The sequence below is a fragment of the Mustelus asterias genome, chromosome 10, assembly GCF_964213995.1.
Source record: "Mustelus asterias chromosome 10, sMusAst1.hap1.1, whole genome shotgun sequence".
Taxonomy (NCBI): Eukaryota; Metazoa; Chordata; class Chondrichthyes; order Carcharhiniformes; family Triakidae; genus Mustelus; species Mustelus asterias.
The window spans coordinates 119,563,476-119,587,302 of NC_135810.1; the positions used below are offsets into that span (position 1 = coordinate 119,563,476).

The 23,827-nt window shown below is 47.5% G+C and overlaps 1 protein-coding gene across 1 annotated transcript in view; it reads right to left on the reverse strand.

Moving 5' to 3' along the window:
- The window catches only part of myo7aa (myosin VIIAa), a 135,423-nt gene that overhangs the window by 44,530 nt on the left and 67,066 nt on the right, over positions 1-23,827 (reverse strand). The window contains exons 18-30 of the mRNA XM_078222562.1: positions 23,169-23,263; positions 21,512-21,596; positions 20,598-20,816; positions 18,703-18,810; positions 16,388-16,597; positions 14,502-14,705; positions 13,643-13,819; positions 12,553-12,636; positions 9,713-9,840; positions 8,269-8,395; positions 5,396-5,515; positions 1,747-1,920; positions 761-988 (exon numbers count right to left, since the gene is read on the reverse strand). Of these exons, the coding sequence (XP_078078688.1) occupies positions 761-988; positions 1,747-1,920; positions 5,396-5,515; positions 8,269-8,395; positions 9,713-9,840; positions 12,553-12,636; positions 13,643-13,819; positions 14,502-14,705; positions 16,388-16,597; positions 18,703-18,810; positions 20,598-20,816; positions 21,512-21,596; positions 23,169-23,263 (1,959 nt within the window). The remainder of the gene's footprint in view (positions 1-760; positions 989-1,746; positions 1,921-5,395; positions 5,516-8,268; positions 8,396-9,712; positions 9,841-12,552; positions 12,637-13,642; positions 13,820-14,501; positions 14,706-16,387; positions 16,598-18,702; positions 18,811-20,597; positions 20,817-21,511; positions 21,597-23,168; positions 23,264-23,827) is intronic.

The following is a 23,827-nucleotide window of genomic DNA, read 5'->3' on the forward strand; positions in this document are numbered from 1 at the left end:
GGCCGTCAGACAGGGGTCACTGCACATACCCGCTCAGCGCTATGCTGCCGGCCTCTCCAGCGGGAATAGGCTCCGACCCCTGAATTCTGGAGTGAATCACGCTAGGGCACTCTGCAGTGCAGGAGATTCTTCTCTAAACTCCCATGGAAAATAGCCAGCCTGATTTACTCCAGTTTTCACACGAATTCGACACTTCAAATTTTTCTGGGAGAATCCCACCCCTGGTTTCGCCAACTGAAGCAAATGGAGACAATCACTCAGGAGGTCTAATTCTTCACTTGTGACCCTTTATTTTCTAACCCTAAATCCATTTAGGTAGAGACAGTGGAAGTTGTGGTAATGTCACTGGACTAGTAATCCAGAGGCCCAGACTAATGCTCTGGAGACAGGACATCAAATTCCATTATAGCGGCTCAGGGAATTTAAATTTAAATTAATTAATAGAGTTGGAATCCAATGCTAGCCTCGGTAATGGTGAACACGAACCCGCCGGATTGTTGTAATACCTCCTGTTCATCAACTGGAAATCTGCTTTCAATTCTCTGGCCTACATGTCTCTCCACACGCTAACAGTGGGTGACTCTTAACTGCCCACTGCAAAAGACCAGAAAGCATCATCAAGGGCAATTAGGGATGGGAAACTAATGTTTGCCTTTCTAGCAGTGCTCACATCCAATGAAAGGGCATAGAAACAGGCCATTCAGCCCATCAGGCTGGTTTTGAGGAATACCCGCAGTAGGTATCCTTCCTAGTACCTCACCTTGTCACACCTGTACTCTCCAAACTTGACTCCCCTTACAGTCTGCTGGTAAATGAGGTTGGTCGCCACTGTGTCTTCAGTGGGGTCATGCCAGGGTGTGAAGATCTCCTTCCGGAAGAAGAGGCGCCAGGGTGCGTTTCGTTCTTGCGCGCCCTGTTCCTTAGCATACTGCTCACACTGGGAGACGGCATCCATCACGTAATCATTCCCGCTCCCAAGGGAGGAGACCTACAGAGAGGGAAGTTAGCAGATCAAAGCATGACGTTTAGTGGATCTCCGAAATCCCTAAACAAAACACACAGTGGTCAGCACTGCTGCCTCACAGCGCCAGGGACCCGGGTTCGATTCCTGGCTTGGGTCACTGTCTATGTGGAGTTTGCATGTTCTCCCCGTGTCTGCGTGGGTTTCCGCCGGGTGCTCCAGTTTCCTCCCACAGTCCGAAAGACGTGCGGGTTAGGTACATTGGCCATGCTAAATTCTCCCTCAGTGTACCCAAACAGGCGCCGGACCGTGGCAACTGGGGGACTTTCACAGTAACTTCATTGCAGTGCATTTCATTGCACTTACTTGTGACACTAATAAATAAACCAAAATGTGTATCGAACAAAGTTTTCACACAGCCACATAAGGAGATTAGGACAGGTGATCACAACTTGGACACAAGGAGGTAGGTTTTAAGGAGCATATTAAAGATCGAGAGGTAGAGGGGGAGAGGTTTAATGGGGGATCTCTAGAGCTGGAGGGGTAGAGTCAAGAGACCCAAATTAGAGGAGCAGAGAGATCAGAACGTTCCAGGATGTTTCCAAGTGTAGCGGAATACGGATTCTGATAGCAGAATTTAAACTTGTAGCCAAGCGGAGTTTCCTGTTCATGGTATAATGCCTCTACCACATGAAGCCTTGGCCTACAGTGCTGATTGGGTGTGGAAACCCCCCACCCTCGAGAAAGAAAAAACCCAGCCGGGTGTAAGTTTTGGTCGTACATACCTTGTCAAACAGAGCAATGTAGAGAGAGAAGCCAAAGCGATCCTTCAGGCCAATCTTGTCAGCTAGAGCGTTGCACAGCTCTTTGGCTGTTGTCGCGGAGTCGGTCAAGAGGGTCTTTGTGGTTCCGTCCATGAAGGTGATGGGCAACATGATGGGCTTCTTGGATTTGGTGGCCTGTTGTTACAAGGGGAAGAGAAAGCTCATCTAAATAAGACAAAATCAGAAAGGGTCAAACTGATCAAAGTCAACAAGTGGATTACGAAACTCACCTCACCAGCACAGAAAGTGGGTGGGGCAAAAAGCTTGGACACGTTCAAAAGGAAACGAGATGAGTGCATGAGAGAAGGGGATTCTCGTTTTCTGAGTTTTACGAGATTTTGCACACACCTAGTTGCTTGCAGGCACAAAATCGCAGCAAAGGTCTTTGTTTTTCTACAAGAATAACCATCTTGCAATCCCCAGTGGCATAGTGGTATTTAAGGACGGCACAGTGGTTAACACTGCTGCCTCACAGCGCCAGGGACCCGGGTTTGATTCCCAGCTTGGGTCACTGTCTGTGCAGAGTCTGCACGTTCTCCCCGTGTCTACATGGGTTTCCTCCAGGTGCTCCGGTTTCCTCCCACAGTCCAAAGATGTGCAGGTTAGGTGGATTGGCCGTGCTAAATTGTCCCTTGGTGTCCTGGGATGTATAGATTAGAGGGATTAGGGTAATGTGTGGGGTTGTGGAGATAGGGCCTGGGGTGGGATTGTTGTCATGCAGACTTGATGGGCCGAATGGTCTCCTTCTGCACTGTAGGGTTTCTATGAATGATTGTCACTGGACTAGTAATCCAGAGACCCAGAATAATGCTCTCGGGCCTGGGTTCAAATCCTACCACGGCAGATGGTGAAATTTCAATCCACTAAAAACCTGGAATTAAGAATCTACTATTGACCACGAAACCATTGTTGATTGTTGGAAAAACCTATCTGGTTCACTAATGTTCCTTTAGGGAAGGAAATCTGCCATCCTTACCTGGCCTGGCCTACATGTGACTCCAGAGCCACAGCAATGTGGTTGACTTTGAAATGCTTTGAGGGATGGGCAATAGATGCTGGCCCAGCCAGCGACGCCCACATCATGAACGAATAAAAAAAACTTGACAAAGACTCTTATACCGCAACCTCACTTGGTGGACTATCAAATGAGGGCAGATTTGAGGGATTTCTCTTGTATCTGGAGTCTTGCTTTTCACACAATAAAATCCAGTTCTAATCCTGCCATTTCTAAAGTTATCAGAAGAGAAATCAGACCTCTTTGCACCTGCTTCACAGGCAAAAAATGGACACAAGGCCTGATTTTGACGATCAACATTCTGCATTCCAATCCAAAATTGTGTGGGACCATTTTTTAGGGGTTCAAAGTGAATGCCTGTTTTCCGACCACTTGGGAAATTGCTCATGTATTAGGCAACCCGCTCAGTGACCGCCATCATTTAATATATAGAATGGATGTATTGCCAGGTGGAGTAGAAATCATACTCCTAGTTCAGAAGCACTCCTGACCTCCACTGTTGGCCAGATGTGGACCCCTCACTCACTCATTCCCCCAGCACCCATCCTCACCCAAGCAAGACAGACAACCACATTTCTGCACAGAATTAAAAACACAGGCAAGAATTATTTTGGCAGCTCAAGTATTGGCAGTTCAGTCGATCTGTTCAAATAAGACCCAAGGTCCTGTTGGAAATTGCCTTCACGATTGAGGGCTCCTGTCTAGTCATGGCTCTTTGGGAGGCCATCTGACACTCCTGTCATACCTCCACGGAGTGACGTCGGAGACCTCTGACCTCGCCCACGGCTGGGATTCTCCGGTTGCCATGGCAGTGAATGGGGTTTTGGCTGGGTGCCAAACTCTCGCTGGCAGTACGGGCAGGGCTGAGTTAAATTGGAGAATTCTGCCCTAAAGGCCAAGGGGAACAAAACTAAAAGTGGGGAGAATTCAGTCCCAGCATCTCCTTCCGACACGGGTGTACAGTGGCTAGCAACTGTGGGACCCGGGTTCAATTCCCAGCTTGGGTCACTGGCTGTGTGGAGCCTGCAAGTTCTTCCCGTGTCTGCATGGATTTCTTCTGGATGCTCCGGTTTCCTCCCACAGTCTAAAGATATATGGGTTGGGTTGATTAGCCATGATAAAGTGACCCTAGTTTCAGGGGTATTAGCAGGGTAAATAAGTGGGGTTATGGAGATAGGATGGGATTGTTGTCAGTGCAGGCTCGATGGGCCAAATGCACTGCAGGGATTCTATGATTCCACCGGCAAAGACTCAGAACCAAACTCGAAAGGGTCCAGCTCCTCCACGCCAACTCCCAATATGCCTATGTGGCGTATCACAACGGGCGGGAGGACACGGTCTCCATTCGAGACCTGGCACCCGCAGGTGCCCCAGGGACCACGACGACCCACAACCCCACACCCCCAACCCCTGTATACAGCACGCCTGAGCCCCAGGAGCCGCCACCACGCACCCGACAACCGGAAGGGGTTACAAACGACTCGAGCGGCTACAGCCTGGTGCCTGAACCAACACCGCGGCCACCGGAACCGACACCACAACCGGCACTACGGTGGTCGCAGCGGCAGATCAAGCCCCCAGAGAGACTAAATTTGTAAAATTGTAATTCTGTAAATATCACTCCACCCACCTCACCCCCGCCGGACTCTTTTTTAAAAGCAGGGGGTGAATGTGGTAAACCACTGTTAAGCTTATTGCCTGTGTGTGTGTGTGACATGCCTGGGCATGCCCCTGCCGGCCCTGCCTGAGACTCCTCCCCCCCGGTCCAGGTATAAAGGTGACTGCTCCCCACCACCCTGCCTCAGTCGCCAGACCAGTTCATCAGCATGGGTGTGCACCAAGTCTTTTGCGAATAAACGCCTATTTGTTCTTGCATACAAACTAGTCTTTGCTTGATTGATAGTGCAAATGTACCCTTTCGTCTCAACAAAGGGGGAAAGAAATTCAGAACCTATAGAGAGAGAGGGACACACACCAAAACAAAAACAGAAAGAGTGAAAGCACCCAAAACAAAAAGAAAATTGTACCATACAGTGAACCTGCGATGTTCTGGAAAGGGTTGGTCATCATAAAGAAAGCTCTGGATTTATATAACGGCCTCTGGATGTCCCAAAGCACTTTACAACAAGTGAAACACTTTGCCAGTGTGCCAATGTGGTAAACGCAACAACCAATTTGCACACAGCAAGTGCCCAGAAACAGTCTTGCAAAATGACCGAATAATCTGTTTGTATCCAATATTTATTCCCCATCAAACAACTCCACTGTTTGTCCTTCTTGATAGCTCCTTGGGATCTGTCACATCAACCCAGAGAGGGCAGACCTCAGCTTAATGTCTCCTTTGACTTTCATAAAATCCCTACAGTGCAAAAGGAGGTCATTCAGCCCATCGAGGCTGTACCGACCAATCCCATCCAGACCCTATTTCCATAACCCCACATATTTATCCTGCTTTTCCCCTGACACAAGGGTCAATTTAGCATGGCCAATCAACCTCTGGGAACATTAGCCCCCAGTCACATCCTCCCATCTCCCACCCTCCCCAATTCCATTAAATATTTCAATGTGATTAAATGTAGATTCCTGGAGGATTACCTGCAGTTCCAGCCAACTCGGTGGCTGCGTTCGTGTCCCATTAGCAAACGTTCTCCTCATCCTTTCCTCACAGTAAGGTGCGTAGCCCGGTGGACCTCCATTAATGAAATTCCTCAAATACTGTGGCAAGAGGAACATTAGAATCAATCAGTCATAAGAACAGGAGGCCATTCAGCCCCTCAAACCTGTTCTACCATTCAATTAGATCATGGCTGATCGCAAGAACATGGGGCAGGAGTAGGCCACTTGGCCCACTGAGCTTTCCCCGCCTTTCAATAAGATCATGGCCTATCCTCGATAACCTTTCACCTCCTCGCTAATCAAGAATCTATCTAGCTCTGCCTTAAAAACATCCAGGGACTCTGCTTCCACTGCCTGAGGGAGAACGTTCCAAAGACTTATTCCTCAGAGAAATAAAATTCTCCCCCATCTCTCTGCCTTATAGGGCAACTCCTTATTTTTAAACAGTGACCCCCTCGTTCTAGATTCAACCACAAGAGGAAACATTCTTTCCAAATCCACCCTGTCAAAACCCTTCAGGATCTTGTATGTTTCAATCAAGTCACCTCTTACTCTTCTAAACTCCAGCAGATACAAGCCTACCCTGTTCAACCTTTCCTCATGAGACAATCCGTCCATTCCTGGTATTAGTCCAGTAAATCTTCTCAGAACTGCTTCCAATGCATTTCAATCTTGCCTTAGAGAGACCAGTACTGCACACAATACTCCAGATGTGATCTCACCAGTGCCCTGGACAGCTGAAGCATAACCTCACTACATTTGTCTTCAACTCTCCTCGCAATAAGCAACATTCGATTAACTTTCCTAATTACTTGCAGAATCTTCTGTGATTCATGCACGAGGACACCCAGATCCCTCTGCATCCTCTCTCCATTTAGATTATCTTATTTTTTATTCTTCCTGCCAAAATGGACAATTTCACATTTTCCCCTCATTGTCAGATCTTTGACCAATCACTTAACCTATCTATATCCCTTTGTAGCCTCCTTATGTCCACTTCACAACTTACTTTCTGAACTACTTTTTGTGTCATCAGCAAATTTGGCAACCACACCTTCAGTTCCTTCATCCAAGTTATTTATATAAATTGTAAAAAATGGAGGTCCAGCATGGATCCCTGTCACACCATCTTGCCAGCCAGAAAATGACCCATTTATGGGTATTGTACTCTCTGTTCCTGTTAGCTAGCCAATCTTCTACCCATGCCAATACGAATCATAGAATCCCTACAGCGAGAGGCCATTTCACCCATCGAGCCTGCACTGACAACAATCCCACCCAGGGCCAATCCCCGTAGACCCACGTATTTACCCTGCTAATTCCCCCGACACTAAGGGGCAATGTAGCATGGCCAATCAACCTAACCCACACATTTTTGGACTGTGGGAGGAAACTGGAGCACCCGGAGGAAACCCATGCAGATACAGGGAGAACGTGCAGGTTCCACACAGACAGTGACCCAAGGCTAGAATGGAACCCGGGTCCCTGGCACTGTGAGGCAGCAGTGCTAACCACTGTGCCACATTACCCCCTACATCACGAGCTTTTATTTTTCACAGTAATCTTTGGTTTGGCACCTTACAAATGCCTCCAGGTAATCTAAGCACGTTACAGATTTCTCCTTCACAGAACTCCGGCGACTCTGCCCAATTACTTTCAATTTGTTCCTAATGGCTTGCTATAATAGCTCAACTTTTCCCCATGGGGTGTTAAGCTAACTGGCCTGTAGGTTCCCGCTTTCTGTCTCTCTCCCTTTTTAAATAACTGTTGCAATTCACAGCATCATCTCTTTTTGGTACAGTTTGCCAACACTGTCCCGAAATTAGTTTGTTGAAGCGAGTACACACAAGGAGAAACATTGTTTGATTGACAAAATCAACCTAAGATTAAACTTGTCCATGGTTCAATGCTTATATTTACACAAGATAGAGAGGTATAAAGTGCTTATAGTTTCTTCTACTGATACTTTAAAGGTCTGGTTGATTGACTTTTTTTTTTTACAGGATTGTAGCAACAGGAGCATTATTTTAATGAAGACAGGAATGGCTTTTCCCACATATGCCATTGTTACTATAGGGTTCATTGGTTCTGTACAGAGTGCATTCAGGGTGAATGGACATGGAAGTGCAATGACTAGACATGGCAGCAATGAGAGGCATGAGTTGTCATGGGGGACATAGATTCGACTTGGAGTCGGGCAGGTTGGGAGTGCAGGATGCAGGCTCGCTGCCTGAACCCTTCTCTGCAAAAGTTGCGGGCTCTGTGAATGGGGGCAGGAATTCCAGAGTCTGGTCCTGACCTCCACTTTTGAAGGTCCAAGGACTGTCCTTGATTCTACAAAATTCCAGCTTGTAGTCACTGCTGTAATGTAGGAAAGGCAGCAGTCAATATGCACACAACAAACTCCCACAAACAGCAATGTGATAGCAGACTGATAATCCATTTGATATAATTTAGCATGGCCAATCCACCAAACCCGCACATCTTTGGACTGTGGGAGGAAACCGGAGAACCTGGTTTAACACCTTTCGTGACCTGTGGGACATCCCAAGTGCTTCACAGTCAACGAGGTACTTTTGAAGTGTGGTCACTTTGTGACGTTGGAAACATGGAAGCCAAATCTATGCACAGCAAGATCCCACAAACAGCAACAGGGTAATGGACAGAAGGTTCTTTTTCTAAAAAACATAAAGTGATGTTGGCTGAAGGATAAATCTGGACTGGCACCAAGGTGAATTACCCGGCTGTCTTTCAAAGCAGACTGGGTCTTGCTTTAACATCTCCTCTCATTGGGTGGATTTAACGACATTTGAGGCATTTATACAATCACCAAGGGAGAATTGGAAACTTGCCTTCACAAATTTGGCAGAAGGAGCGAAGCAGCCGACACAGAGAGACATGAGGATCCATCCCCGGGCGTGGCTGCTTTTGGAGGGATTCTGGGTAAGCTGCTTGCAGATCTGGCAGTAGATCTCATCCCTGTCACATGACAAAACACAGCCAATCAACAAGTGGCATTTTCCTGGAGTTCCGCGAACCATCTCTTGTCTGGTCCATCATGAGCAAGACCATCCAACAACTGAGGTTATTGTGCTACAGGCCCAGCAACCACCATCACGGAGTTCCCTTGTGACTAAGCTCAAGTTAAACGAAAGAAAAAGACTTGCATTTCTATAGCACCTTTCACTACCTTAGAAGCATTAAGTGCTTTGCGATGTCCTGAAACAAAGTCACTGTTGTAGGGCATGAAAGTTGACCACAAGTTCACTCAAACAGCGCTATGGCTATTTTTTATTCAATTGTGGGACATGGGCATCGCTGGCTAGGCCAACATTTATTGCCCATTATTAGTTGAAGTTGAGAAGGTGGTGGTGGTGAGCCGCCTTCTTGAATCGCTACAGTCCACGTGCCATGGGTTGTGCCGTAGACTTTGTAGTGATTGATACAACTGAGTGGCTTGCGAGGCCATTTCACTCTCAACAGCCCTCCAAGGGAAACTAGGGATGGGCAATGAATACTGACCAGCCTGCAACGCCCATGTCCCACAAATGAATTTTTAAAAAAGGGCATTTGAGAGTCAACCACATTGCTGTGGCTCTGGAGTCACATGTAGGCCAGACCAGGTAAGGATGGCAGATTTCCTTCTCTAAAGGACGTTAGTGAACCAGATGGGTTTTTCCAACAATTGACAATGGTTTCATGGTCATCAGTAGATCCTTAATTCCGGATATTTTTTATTAAATTCAAATTCCACCATCTGCCGTGGCGGGATTTGAACCCGGGTCCCCAGAACATTAGCTGAGTTTCTGAATTAATAGTCTAGCGATAATATCACTAGGCCATCCTGACCTGATAATCTTATGATGTTGATTGAGGGATCAATCCATCCAGGAGAAAAGCCACTCTTCCTGGAATAGTGCCAAAGCATCTTTGATGCTTACCCAAGATAGCAGACAAGGTCTCAGCTTAATGTCTCATCTGAAAGATGGTTCCTTCCATTAGTGCAGCGCTCCCCCTCACCACTGGACTGGGGTCATCAGCCTAAATTCATTAAGTGGGACTTAAACTCACAACCCTCAAGGGGCAAATGCGCTGCCACAGAAGTCCATAGGATTGCGGGGTAGGGTAAGCATTGGCTCAAGACGTTCTTGTGATCCCAATACTGCAAACGGTGGGTACGGCCTCAAAAAGGAAATGACAGATCTTCCTTGGTTCTATTCGTCAGTCGTGTTGCCCGTGAGGAAAACCAATGAGGAAGAAGGGAACGAGAGAGCAAAGTATGGGAGGGATTAGTACCTGACCTCTGGCCGCAGGATGCCATTCCCAATGATGAAATGAAGTTTTTCCAAGTTGGACGTCGGTCTGTCTTCCAACATACTGTTCCCCTGAAGGCTGTACTCCCCGTCGTTCAACCTCTTTGCCACCTAGTGAGAGCCAAATGGGAAGCAACACAGAAATGAAGGTGCAGAAACTATCATATAGAAAGAATTTGCACTGATATAACGCCTTTAATGCACGGTAAGTAGCCTCACAACACCAGGTTAAAGTCCAACAGGTTTATTTGGAATCACGAGCTTTCAGGGGGCTGCTCCTTCATCAATTCCCGGCTTGGGTCACTCTCTGTTCAGAGTCTGCATGTTCTCCCCGTGTCTGCCTGGGTTTCTTCAAAAGACGTGCTGGTTAGGTGCATTGGCTGTGCTAAGTTCTCCCTCAGTGTACCCGAACAGGAGCCGGAGTGTGGCGACTAGAGGATTTTCACAGTTACTTCATTGCAGTGTTAATGCAAGCCTACTTGTGACAGCAATAGAACATAGAACATTACAGCGCAGTACAGGCCCTTCGGCCCTTGATGTTGCGCCGACCAGTGGTACCAATCTAAAGCCCCTCTAATCTACACTATTCCAATATCATCTATATGTTTATCCAATAACCATTTGAATGCTCTTAATGTTGACGAGTCCACCACTGTTGCAGGCAGGGCATTCCACGCCCTTACTACTCTCTGAGTAAAGAACCTACCTCTAACATCTGTCCTATATCTCTCACCCCTCAATTTAAAGCTATGTCCCCTCATGCTAGCCAACACCATCCGAGGAAAAAGGCTCTCACTATCCACCCTATCTAATCCTCTGATCATCTTGTATGCCTCTATTAAGTCACCTCTTAACCTTCTCTCTAACGAAAACAACCTCAAGCCCCTCAGCCTTTCCTCATACTTCCTAATAACTAAACTTAAAAAACTTGTGTACATGGGACAGGGAAAAATCCTCTCAAAATTACCTCCTCCATTAGCTTAACTCACCTGATGAAGGAGCAGCATTCCGAAAGCTCGTGATTCCAAATAAACCTGTTGGACTTTAACCTGGTGTTGTGAGACTTCTTGCTGTGCTTACCCCAGTCCAACACCGACATCTCCACATCCTGGCTTTTAATGCCGTTAAACATCACAAGGAACTTTATGGCAGTGCTATCAAACAAACTTTGCCACTCAGCTCAGCAAAGACCTATTAAGACAGTTTAATTAATAGGGAAGAGTTAAAGGAGGGTCCGAAATAAAGAATGTGAGGTGAGGTAAGAAAGGAATTTGAGAGCTGTGGGCCCCCCGGGCAGCTGAATGTACAGTACGGTCTCCAATAGTGCGTTAAAGACAATTGCGGATGTACAATTGTGGCCTGATTCAAGGAGCACAGATATTGTAGAGGGTTGTAGGGCTGAAGGAGGATAGCTATAAGGAAAGGCAAGACTATGGAAGGATTAAACTCTTGAAAAAAAACCTCAAGGTTTTGCTGGACTGGGAACCAGTGTAGATTAGTGAACACAGAACTGATAGGTAGAGAGAGGACTTAGTGTGAGTGAGAATAAAAGGTCCACGGTTATCAGGATGCAATCAAACGGAGGATATTTGGCCATCTCTGAAGTAAACTTGATCACAAAATTCATTTGGATGTCGCTCACTGCAAAATGGAGTAGTGGGTGGCATGGTGGCACAGTGGTTAGCACTGCTGCGTCACAGCACCAGGGTTCAAATCCCAGCTTGGGTCATTGTCTGTGTGGAAGAGCCTGCACCAACCACAATCCCACCCAGGTCCTTTCCCCATAGCCCCATGCATTTACCCTAGCTAGTCCCCCTGACACTAAGGGGCAATTTAGCATGGCCAATCCACCTACACCTCACATCTTTGGACTATGGGAGGGAACCAGAGCACCCGGAGGGGGGGACGGACGGACGGACGGACGCACACACACACGCACGCACACACGCACCCACACACACGCACCCACACACACGCACCCACACACACGCACCCACACACACGCACCCACACACACGCACCCACACACACGCACCCACACACACGCACCCACACACACGCACCCACACACACGCACCCACACACACGCACCCACACACACGCACCCACACACACGCACCCACACACACGCACCCACACACACGCACCCACACACACGCACCCACACACACGCACCCACACACACGCACCCACACACACGCACCCACACACACGCACCCACACACACGCACCCACACACACGCACCCACACACACGCACCCACACACACGCACCCACACACACGCACCCACACACACGCACCCACACACACGCACCCACACACACGCACCCACACACACGCACACCACACCACACACACCACACCACACACACCACACCACACACACCACACCACACACACCACACCACACACACCACACCACACACACCACACACACACCACACCACACCACACACACAACACACACACAACACACACACACACAACACACACACAAAACACACACACTCAAACCCTGATGCTGTGAGGCAGCAGTGCTAACCACTGTGCCACCGTACCGCCCATGGAGATGTGTATGTGTGGTGTCTGCACGGGTTTCCTCCGGGTGCTCCAGTTTCCTCCCACAGTCCGGAAGACGTCTGGTTAGGTGCATTGGCCATGCTAAATTCTCCCTCAGTGTACCCAAATAAGCACTGGAGTGTGGCGACTAGGGGATTTTCACAGTAACTTCATTGCAGTGTTAATGTAAGCCTACTTGTGACACTAATAAAGAAACTTTAAACTTGCGGATGTGAAATGGGGAAAAATCCTCTCAGAATTACCTCCTCAGTTAGTTTCGATTTCTTCTTCAGAGTTAGAGAAACCAGCTTGTGTCTCACACTGTTCTTCTTGTCAGTTTGTGAGCTCTGAAACACAATTATGTTAACTTTAGTGAAATACAGATCACTGCATGGGGCAGTACAACAATTACCATCAAAGACAGGGAAAGAGCCATCCATTTCTCAAAACAACGCTATTTAGATGGTTATCTGAACAAGAACAGTGTTATAGGGAGGAGAGAGAATGACACTGAGTGAACTGCATATTCGGACAACCAGTGCAGACATAAATGGGCCAAATGGTCTCCTTCTGCGTTGCAACAACTCCCACTGCTTTCCAATCCACTATCTACAAGGCACAAATCAGGAGTGTGATAGAATACTCTCCACTTGCCTGGATGAGTGCAGCTCCAACACACTCAGGAAGCTCAACACCATCCAGGATAAAGCAGCCCATTTGATTGGCATCACATCCACCATCTTAAACATCATTCCATCCACCACTAACGCACATTAGCAGCAGTGTGAACCATCTACAAGATGCACTGCAGCAACTCACCAAGGCTCCTTAGACACCACCTTCCAAGCCCATGATCCCTACCATCTTGAAGGACAAAGGCAACAGATACCTGGGAAAAACACCATCAGGAAATTCACCTCCAAGCCACTCACCATCCTGAATTGGAAATATATCGGTCTTTCATTCATTATCGCCGGATCAAAATCCTGGAACTCCCTCCCTAACAGTACTGTGGGTGTACCTACACCACATGGACTAAAGCGGTTCAAGAAAGCAGCTCCCCACCACCATCTTGTGGGACATTCATGGATTGGCAATAAATGCTGGCCTGGACAGGGACACCCACATCCTCTGAAAGATTAAAAATAAATTCCAACTTCCCTGGGGTTGGGGATGTTCTGAAGAGGAGAAAGGGTAAAAATCCTCCGGCTCTCGTGCAATTAAAAACTTTCCCGTCATCGACCCCCGGCGACCTCTTATTAATCTCAACAACCTTGAGCCTTCACCAACCGGAGCAGTCACCCCGAGAGCAGAGACACACCTCTGCCCGACGACCTGTTCCGCCCGGCTTACCTCTCCCTCTCCTTGAAGAGCCTGCAGCTCTCGTTTGTACGTCTTCTTCCCCAGAGTTTCATAGATTTTGGTCATGACGGGAATCTTCTCACTGCCGTCACTCATGGCCGTGTGGTACTTGGGTTCCGGTAAATCCCCCATGAACCGTAATATCGTGATCCAGACTGCCAGGGCTGCCTGCAGGAAAGGAGGGAGGTCACAAAAAAAAGGGAAGAGAATTGTGTGCAGCGCCCTTTCAATGCATTCAGTACGTGTCAAAGCATTTGCCATTTTGTGCACAGCTAGGAGGCCGTAAAAGCAATTAGATAACGGCCAGGTAATCTGAACTTCTTTGATGTCGGAAAAATATCAGCAAGGACATTGGGGAGATCTTTGCTTCTCTTCTTTAAAGCAGTATCCAGGCAGCTTTGATGTCCACCCAGGTTTTATTCATGGGATTTAAATTCCACCAGTTGCTGTGGTGGGATTTGAACCCATGTTCCCAGAGCATTAGCCTGGGTCTCTGGATTGGCTCAGTGGTTAGCACTGCTGCCTCAGTGCCAGGGACCCAGGTTCGATTCCCGGCTTGGGTCACTGTCGGTGTGGAGTTTGCACGTCCTCCCCGACATGTCTGCGTGGGTTTCCTCCGGGTGCTCCAGTTTTCTCCCACAGTCCAAAGACATGCATTGGCCATGCTAAATTCTCTCTGTGTACCCAAACAGGCGCCGAAGTGTGGCGACTAGGGGATTTTCACAGCAACTTCATTGCAGTGTTAATGTAAACCTACTAATAAACAAACTTTAATTCTTTAAACCAGTGGCATTAGCACTGCGCTACTCTCCCCCAGAATAGTCCATCTCTTCCAACAGCTTTCACTTACCAGTTGATCCCCTTCATCGTCATGGTAAAGTAAGGGCAGCTTGAGGGGTCTCCGGATGTAGGTGTGTGTCGTGGTGCCCTGGAAGTAAGTGGCGGCGAACTTGGCAAACTTGTACTCAGAAAGATCTTCTTCCTCCTCCTCTGGGAGCGGCAGACTCGCATCCAGATCCTCTTCCTCCAACTCCCTCGGGGCATGCTCGAGATCCTGGAGCCAACACAACAATATATTCAACGCTCAAGTCAAACCACAGCAACAGCAGCATGAGAAACAACGCGCATTGAATAAATAGTGATGTTAATGTGGAAATTCAACAAAAATCAGAGTCCCGCACATTCAATTCACAAAATATTAATTCTATCTATGCACAGTGGTTAGCACTGCTGCCTCAGTGCCAGCGACCCGGGTTAGAGTCATAGAGTCCGATTCCCGGCTCAGGTCACTGTCTGTGCGGAGTTTGCACGTTCTCCCCGTGGGTTTTCTCAATCAGTCCAAAGATGTGCAGGGTTAGGTGGATTGGCCATGCTAAATTGCCCCTTAGTGTCAGGGGGACTAGCTAGGATAAATGCATGGGGTAACCCTAACCCTAGTGTAAGGGAGATTAGCAGGGTAAATACGTAGGTTTATGGAAATAGGGCCTCGGTGGGATTGTGGTCGGTGGAGATTCGATGGGCCGAATGACCTCCTTCTGCACTCTAAAGACTCTATGATTCTAATGGAACATAAAGGCAGGAGGGAACAAACAGGATGATTGTGGGGATGGAGGGTTTGCTTTATGAAGCGTGATGATGTATATTGGGCATGTTTCCACTGGGGAAAGAAAGAAGGTCGAGTGACGTTAGTTTGTGTTTTTGGGATCTTAAAAGAGGGATGGGATACATTAGACCGTCACTACTTCTCCAAAACCCCAGAGGACACAGCGTGTCCTTGAAGCCGGCGAACGGGAAAAACAAATCTGCAGAAACAACGGCTGGAGTTTTACCAGAAAGAGTGAAGTCCTACCCTCGGGACACAACGTACAACCCAAACCCATGTCGGTGGGCAATGAGATCGCGATGGTCATTTTACCAGCGGCAGCCAATCAAGAGGCCACCATCAGGACTGTCATCCAATTAAGGTCAGTGGAAGAGCTTTGCATGCTGCTGGCCCAATCAGAGGCAGCTCTGCAGTACTATTGGAGGGGGAGATGATGGCAGAGTGGTATTGTCACTGGAATAGTAATCCAGAGACTCGGGGTAATGCTCTGGGGACCCGGGTTCAAATCCCACCACGGCAGTTGGTGAAATTTGAATGTAATAAAAATTTACTGATGACCACGAAACCATGGTCGGTTGTCATAAAAACCCTTCTGGTTCACTAATGCCGTTTAGGAAAGGAAATCTTCCATTCTTACCTGGTCTGACCTACATGTGACCTTAGATTGGCCGAGCTCTGCCCATATGGCAATGCCTCAGTCACTGTCGACTGGCCATCCTGTATGATAAATTGCAATCGTTTGGAAATTTGGCATTCTTATATTTGTCCTGATGAGTGCAAGATGAAAAGCTTCGGCAACAAGTCTCTTTTCAGCAATAATAAAAATAATCAATTTTAGATACCATATTCGAGCGGGTATGGCAAGTGTTGCATTGCTTGAGGAAAAGGATAACTTTTAACCGATGCTCTCCACAAATTGGGAATTTGCTTATGCCAGCTCTGGGTCTGCTGTAGACTAACTGATTGCTAAAAGATTAGTCCAAAACTCCATTGAGAGATGATCAGGAAGTGAACTCAGTGGACCTGGCCTTTTGTCAGCTTAAAATTCCCATGTTCCAGTTCCACCTCCAAATCCACCTGCTCAGTAATCAGTACTGAAACTAAAATGGAGAGAATGTTTTTAACTTGCGTACCTCAAACCCTGACGGTGCTTGCCCCTCCTGTCCCGGCAGCACAGTGGGTGTGCCCAGAAACCCAAACATCTTGTCCACCATCTCAGAGTCGTTGACGGGCTCGTTACGAGCCTTCTCCATCTGCTCCACCATCTCCTTCTTCTGACGGGCTTCCCGCCTCTCATTCACCTCTCTCTCGGCATCTTCGCGAGCTAATTGAGCAAGGCGTTCCTGCAGGAAGGGGAGATTAAAATGCGTCCAGCCATTAAACCACTTTCTCCTCAGGACTATGGCACAAAGCAGGAAGACCACCCTCGCCCAATGTTGGCAACAGGTGGCACAGCTGCTTCAACCAGTGGCCTTCAGGCGCCTTCCAACAAAAACATTATCCCGTCAGTCTTCTCCCCCTTCATTGAGGATCAGGATTCACACTAAGGTGGGTTCCTTGGGTGCTGGTAGTCTTCCAGTATCTCACCAGAAGCACCTTCCTCAATGAGATGACCTGCTGTCAGACCCTTGAACTACAATATTGTTAGGGTGTCAGACCAGAAATCCCAAGGTACATTATGAAGCCATTCTAGATCCCCGACAATTTTTCTATTCTGGCACAAATACGAGGAAAGGATTCTTCACCTCTGGAGTGATTCCATTGACAAATTAGGGGTCTTCTATCAAAATAAGCTTTATTCCTAACAGTTTAAATATACCTCTAACAAAATGAAGCATTGAACAATCTTTAATCATGCAAAGAAATAAACGCTTAACTTCTAACTAATTACGATTCAGTTCCAATTAAGCAAAATTTATCTTCTAGACTTAAACCCCTCTTTGGAAATAATCAGCAAGTCCAGACATATTTGCTTTAACTGGGTTAACAGCACGAGAGCTTTCAGAAAGGTTCTGAAAAGAGCAAGAGCCTTTTCTTTCTACTGGCTCCAGGCAGCAACTGCTCCTTATTTTAAAATGAAAGTGAAATGTTTTTTCCTACAAGCCTAGCTCCTCCTATCGCATGACTCTGTCCCTGTCTACCTAACTCGCCTTATTCCTTGAATCAAAAAAAAATTAAGCCTTCTGCTAAATAAACACTTACATGTCTAAAGTAATTATCCTGCTTTCTCAGCATCTGCTGCATTCCTACCAGACAAACTGACTGCTTGTAACAAAACACTGCCTCTTAAAGCAGTCCCCCTTGCACATTAAATATATTAAGAGCACAGTATCATCACAATAGTCACTACAACAGTGAAATTAGAATAATCTACTTGTACAGTACAACATCCTGCCACATAGCCATTGGGCAGAAAACAACAGGAAAGGTGGCCAAATGCTTCAATAAAGGAGGTAGATTTTATGGAGCACCTTAAAACAAAATAAGAGTGGTTGAAAAATGGAAAAGTGGTTTAACAATAGAATTAGAACTTAGAGCTTCAAAGCTGAAGACATGGCGACCAATGATGAGAGTTGTCCGAGGTCACAGAGTTGGAAGGCAGATGGAGTGGTGAAGCCATGGGGGATAGCAGACCAGGGCTCAATGTGGGTCAGTGAGGGGGTGATGGGCGAAAGGGACTTGACACACATTCACGATTCTACATAGCAATGTTTTGGATGAGCCCAGGTTTATTGAGGGTCCCAGGAGGGAGGCTGAGCAGGAGAGCATTGGGATAATGGTGTATGGAGATATCAGAAATACAGAAGAGTATTTACAGCAGGGGATGGACTGAGGAAGGGGCAGAGATAGACAGTATTACAGAAACTTGCCAAGGCTCCTCCAACAGCACCTTCCCAAATCCACAACCTCTAGCACCTAGAAAGACGAGAGCAGCAGATACCTGGGAACACCACCACCTGCAAATTCTCCTTCCGGACCACACACCATCCTGACTTGGAAATATATCATCGTTCCTTCGCAGTCACTGGGTCAAAATCCTGGAATTCGCTCCCTAAGAGCAGTGTGGGTGTACCTACACCACATGGACTGCAGCAGTTCAAGAAGGCAGCTCACCACCACCGTCTCAATGGGCAATTAGGGATGGGCAATAAATGCTGGTCTAGCCAGCGACACCCATGTCCCGTGAAAGAACAAACAAAAGGTGACCGAACCTGTCCTGAGCCGATCATCGCAGAACCACTCCCCCTCCTCAATCTGGAGGAAAATAGTTTTGACCCTGGCTCACTCAGCACAGAGCAAGAACCAAGACCCCGAGTATAGAGAACAATACCATTCTTTAGCAGTTTCACCAATATAAAGAGGTTTTTAGAGGATCGGGGTCCCAGACACATTTGAATTACACACCCCGCCATCGAGACCTCGGAGAAGCAGCAGTCACATGGCCCACCTGGTGTTTCCTTTCTGCCTCTTCCTTGGCTTTCTTGCTGCTCATCTCCTTGCGAAGCCTCACCTCCTCAGCGAGACGGAGCTTCTCTGCTTCAAGCCGCCGGCGGTACTGTCGAGGGAAGACACAGCGGCACCAGTCAGCAGCTTTAGCTTTCAAATACGTTTATATTTCATAGAATCTGAACTGTAGGTGGGAGAATTGAAGATGATGTCTATGCTGGCAATTGGGTACCGCTTTTCCCAACCTTTGGCCTGCCACAGCTTTTGACTTTGGCATCTGCTCACGGTAAAAATCGGTCGGCTCTCCGAAGGTGTGCCCAACAAGTGGCAGCTGCCTGACTTAGAGTCATAGAGGTTCACAGCATGAAAACAGGCCCTTCGGCCCAACTTGTCCATGCCGCCCAGTTTTTAACCATTAAGCAAGTCCCAATTGCCCGTGTTTGGCCCATTTCGCTCGAGACCCATCTTACCAGCGCATCACAGTGGTTAGCACTGCTGCCTCACAGCGCCAGGGACCCAGGTTCGATTCCCGGCTTGGGTCACTGTCTGTGTGGAGTTTGCACCTTCTCCCAGTGTCTGCACCTTGGGGTGCTCCGGTTTCCGCCCACAGTCCAAAAGACGTGCTGATTAGGTGTATTGGCCATGCTAAATTCTCCCTCTGTGTACCTGAACAGGCACTGGAGGGTGGCGACTAGGGGATTTTCACAGTAACTTGATTGCAGTGTTAATGTAAGCCTACTTGTGACACTAATAAATAAACTTTAAAACCCATGTAACTATCTAAATGCTTTTTAATGGACAAAATTGTACCCGCCTCTACTACTACCTCTGGCAGCTTGTTCCAGACACTCACCACCCTCTGTGTGAAAAAATTGCCCCTCTGGACCTTTTTGTATCTCTCCCCTCTCACCTTAAACCTATGCCCTCTTGTTTTCGATCCCCTACCTTTGGGAAAAGATGTTGACTATCTAGCTGATCTATGCCCCTCATTATTTTATGGACCTCTAGAAGATCACCCCTCAGCCTCCTACGCTCCAAGAAAAAAAGTCCCAGTCTATCCAGCCTCTGGCTTAGTCTTTTCAAAGACTAAATCTAAAAAATATGGGAGACTACAGGATAGTCTGCTTTACGTTTGCCAATGCAGCTTAACAGAGATGTGAAGTTGGGAGTCGTGTAAAAAGGACCTGGTAAGGTCAAACACCCTAAATCAGAGCATATAGAATGAGACCATTTGGCCCCTCATGCTGTGTTGGTTCTTTAAATGTCAAATTTAATTCGTCCCATGCCCTTGCACTTCCCCCAAAGCCTCAAAAGATCATTTGCTGAATTTATATACTGAAGCTCAGCAAAACCTTCTCAAGGTGGCGCAGTGAGTATTTTCACAGGCACAATGGTTAGCACTGCTGCCTCACAGCACCAGGGTCCCAGGTTCAATTCCGGCCTCGGGTCACTGTCTGTGTGGAGTTTGCACATACTCCCTGTGTCTGCATGGGTTTTCTCCAGGTGCTCCAGTTTCCTCCCACAGTCCAAAGATGTGGATTGGCCATGTTAAACTGCCCCTTAGTGTCCAAAGGTGTGTGGGTTAGGTGGATTGACCACGGTAAGCATGTGGGGTGATGGGGAGAGAGCCTGGGTAAGGTACTCGTCAGGGAGTCTGTGCAGACTCAATGGGCCGAATGGCCTATTCTGCACTGTAGGGATTCTAGAATTTCCCTTCTGAAAGTTCTGGAATCTGCTTCCACTTGTGTGAACAATGCACTCCTGACCGGCATAACACTCTGAAAAGAAAGCTCTTAGATATTCAAGCTCTTTCCAAATGCTTTCCACACAAGGGCAGGTTCATCTTGCAGAGAAAAAAAAATCAACACCCCCCCACCCCGCAGACAAAACACTCACTTCTCCTTTCAGCCGCTTGTAGAGTCTACGTGCAATCATGCCTCGAACACAGGCCTGAATGGTGATGACTGCCCAGAAACAATGGCGGAACGCTCTCCGCACCAAGTAACCTCGGCAATGGGCCTGGAACAGGATGATTCTCTTGCGAGCGAAGTGATACTGTGCGCAGAGCTTACGGGATCGATAGAGAGCCTGCAGCCTGGAGAACCCGATTCTCATCTGGCGAAGATCAAAGAAAATGTTGGAGATAGAAAACAGCATGGTGCAAATTCTTGCCCTCTCTTTCTTACATCGTGTCTGGTGGAAGCCATATTGCCCCTTGAACCTCCTCCACCATTCACTGACTGACCTTCCCGCTCAACTCTGCTTCTCTTCCCTAACCCTCCCTTCTCTTGCATGCTAATTTACCAGTCACTTTTTTTATGTAGGGGATTCACACTCAAGGACAGAGATAATCCAACCAAAGGCCTCATCAGGCAAGTAGGCATGCATCCCATAATTTAGTATCATATTAGATAGGTCTTTCCCCAAAAGGATGAGTCCAATAATATCTTACAAATCTTGACTTTCCATAGGCAAGAGCATTACTTCAACAGCAAGTTCTATGTTTGTGGTCTTTACCAGCAGGTGTTTAGGAACACCACCACCCGCCAGTTCCCCTCGGAGACAAGCGACGTCCTGACCTGGAACTATTATCACCTTTCTTTCGTCACCACTCAAGTCAAAATCCTGGAGCTTCCTCCCTAACAGCACTGTAGGTGTACCTACATCACATGGACTGCCGCGGCTCATGAGGACAGCTCATTACCACCTTCTCAAGGGGCAATCAGAGATGTCCGCTAAATGCTGGCCTAGCCAGCAACATACACAGCAATGAACAATACACTTAAAATGCCCAGAAATAGTTAACTTACTGCACTGAAATTCTTCCGGCACTGATATCCTCGCCAGTACTTCTGAATCAACATCACGGATTTCCTCATTTTAACAAAGTTTGACCTGTGGAAGATTTTGAAAACTTTAAAATCCAGAATTAAACACGTTTTGGTAAAAGAAATCACAGCAGAATATCATTCACGGATAGCTATCGGCTGACCAAGTATGGGTTAGTTACAGAGTGAGTGAGCTACCCACTATTTTAAGCTTTCAGATGTGGCTCAGTGGTCGTCTGGTGCAGTGCGTTAACACCTGGAAGCTCCGAGCTCGATTCCCACCCCAGGACACGATGGCCAAGGAAGATGCGTTCATAGCGTGGCCATACAGGTCGAGTGTCAACCTGCAAATCTTTCCAAACACACCCAATGGCTGGCGGTAAGAGCGGGAGAGACTCCTGGTCAGCCACGCTTGATGTGGAGTGGCGCCCCTCACGCTATGAACCCCTGATGACAAACTAGTGGCACAGTGGTTAGCACCACTGCCTCACAGCACCAGGGACCTGGGTTCAACTCCCAGCTTGGGTCACTATCTCCCAGTGTCTGTGTGGGTTTCCTCCGGGTGCTCCGGTTTCCTCCCACAGTCCAAAGATGTGGTTAGGTTGATTGGCCATGCTAAATTGCCCCTTAGTGTCCTGGGATGTGTAGGTTAGGTGGATTAGTGGGGTAAATGCTTGGGTTTGTGGGGATAGGGCCTGGGTGGGATTGTTGTTGGCGCAGATTCAATGGGCTGAATGGCCCCCTTCTGCACTATGATTTTATGAAACAGACAAAAATCTGCCTTAGTACATCACTGGGTCCGGGAAGAGAATTGGAATGTGGCTCAGTGGATAATGTTCTCACTCAGGAGTCAGAAGATTGTGGGTTCGAGTCCCACTCAAGTAGAAGTGGGCTGACACTCCCAGTGCAGTGCTGCACTGTCTTGGTACCATTGATGTGTGACATTAAACCAAGGTTCCTGCTGTTCTCCCAGTTGGATTGGATGAGAGCCAATGTCATCACATGATCATAGGCCTCATCGCCGACTCAACCTCCGGAATAGCATTGTTCATGTTTCATACTTGCAATCAAATAGAAATGGCCAATGTTGCTAGCTGATCTTTTGTAGCAACAAAGAGATAAGATTAAACTAGACATTGACACATAATGACCTTCCGCTGCAGAAGGAAAAACATCAACTTGCTTTCTAATCTGACAGCAACAGTCGAGAGGTTTTTTTTCCCCCTGGAGCGTAGGAGGATGAGGGGTGACCTTAGAGAGATTTATATAATCATGAGGGGCGTAGATAAGGTGAATAGCCAAGGTCTTTTCTCCCAGGGTAGGGGAGTCCAAAACTAGAGGGTGGTGCGTGTATGCAATGAGCTGCCAGAGGAGGTGGTGGAGGCGGGTACAATTACAACATTTAAAAGACATTTGGACAGGTACATGGATGGGAAATGTTAGAGGGATATGGGCCGAACGTAGGCAAATGGGGTTAGTTCAATTTAGGAAATCTGGTCGGCATGAACAAGTTGGGCCGAAGGGCCTGTTTCCGTGCTGTATATCGCTATGACTTTAGGTTCCACCAAATAGTCTTCCACGTAGTTTGGGGCCTTTAGAATGAAGCTGGGCGGCTCCAGTTTTCTGATGTGAGCTCTACCTGTCTTTGAATCCCCGAACCACTTTCTGAATGAGGATAACCTTGTCCGTTATTGCCTTGTCTCTCTCAATCTCCAACAACATATCGTGGTGATCCTGAAAAACACCCAAAGAAAGTCAAGCATTCAACAAAAAAACCCACCGCTCACAGAATAACTCGCTTCAGGGGAACACTGCTCCATTGAATATCAGACTATAACACACCTCCCCATCCAAAAGCATCGACCTTTGTTAATGCCACACATTTCCTACTGTCAGTTCAGCAACAGACCAATCTAGAATCAATGGAAATCTACTCTCTCTCAAAGCAAGAGAAGAGAAAATGCTGGAAAATCTCAGCAGGTCTGGCAGCATCTGTAAGGAGAGAAAAGAGCTGACATTTTGAGTCCAGACGACCCTTTGTCAAAGCTAAAAGGCCAACACGAAGAGAAATGGAAAGCAGTGAAGGTAGATGGGGGTGGCAGGGTGGGGTGGAGAGGGGAAAGAGACATACAGCAATCCTGTCAGAGAGAAGAGCACTACTTCTTCAGGGCAAGAGAAGGCTAGGTTAATTGAGAATTTCACCAAAATGGAGACACACGGGACATCAAGGAACAAGGAAACAAGGCATGTGAATGGAGTTAAGATACAATTCAACCATGATCCAGGTGATGGATCCAG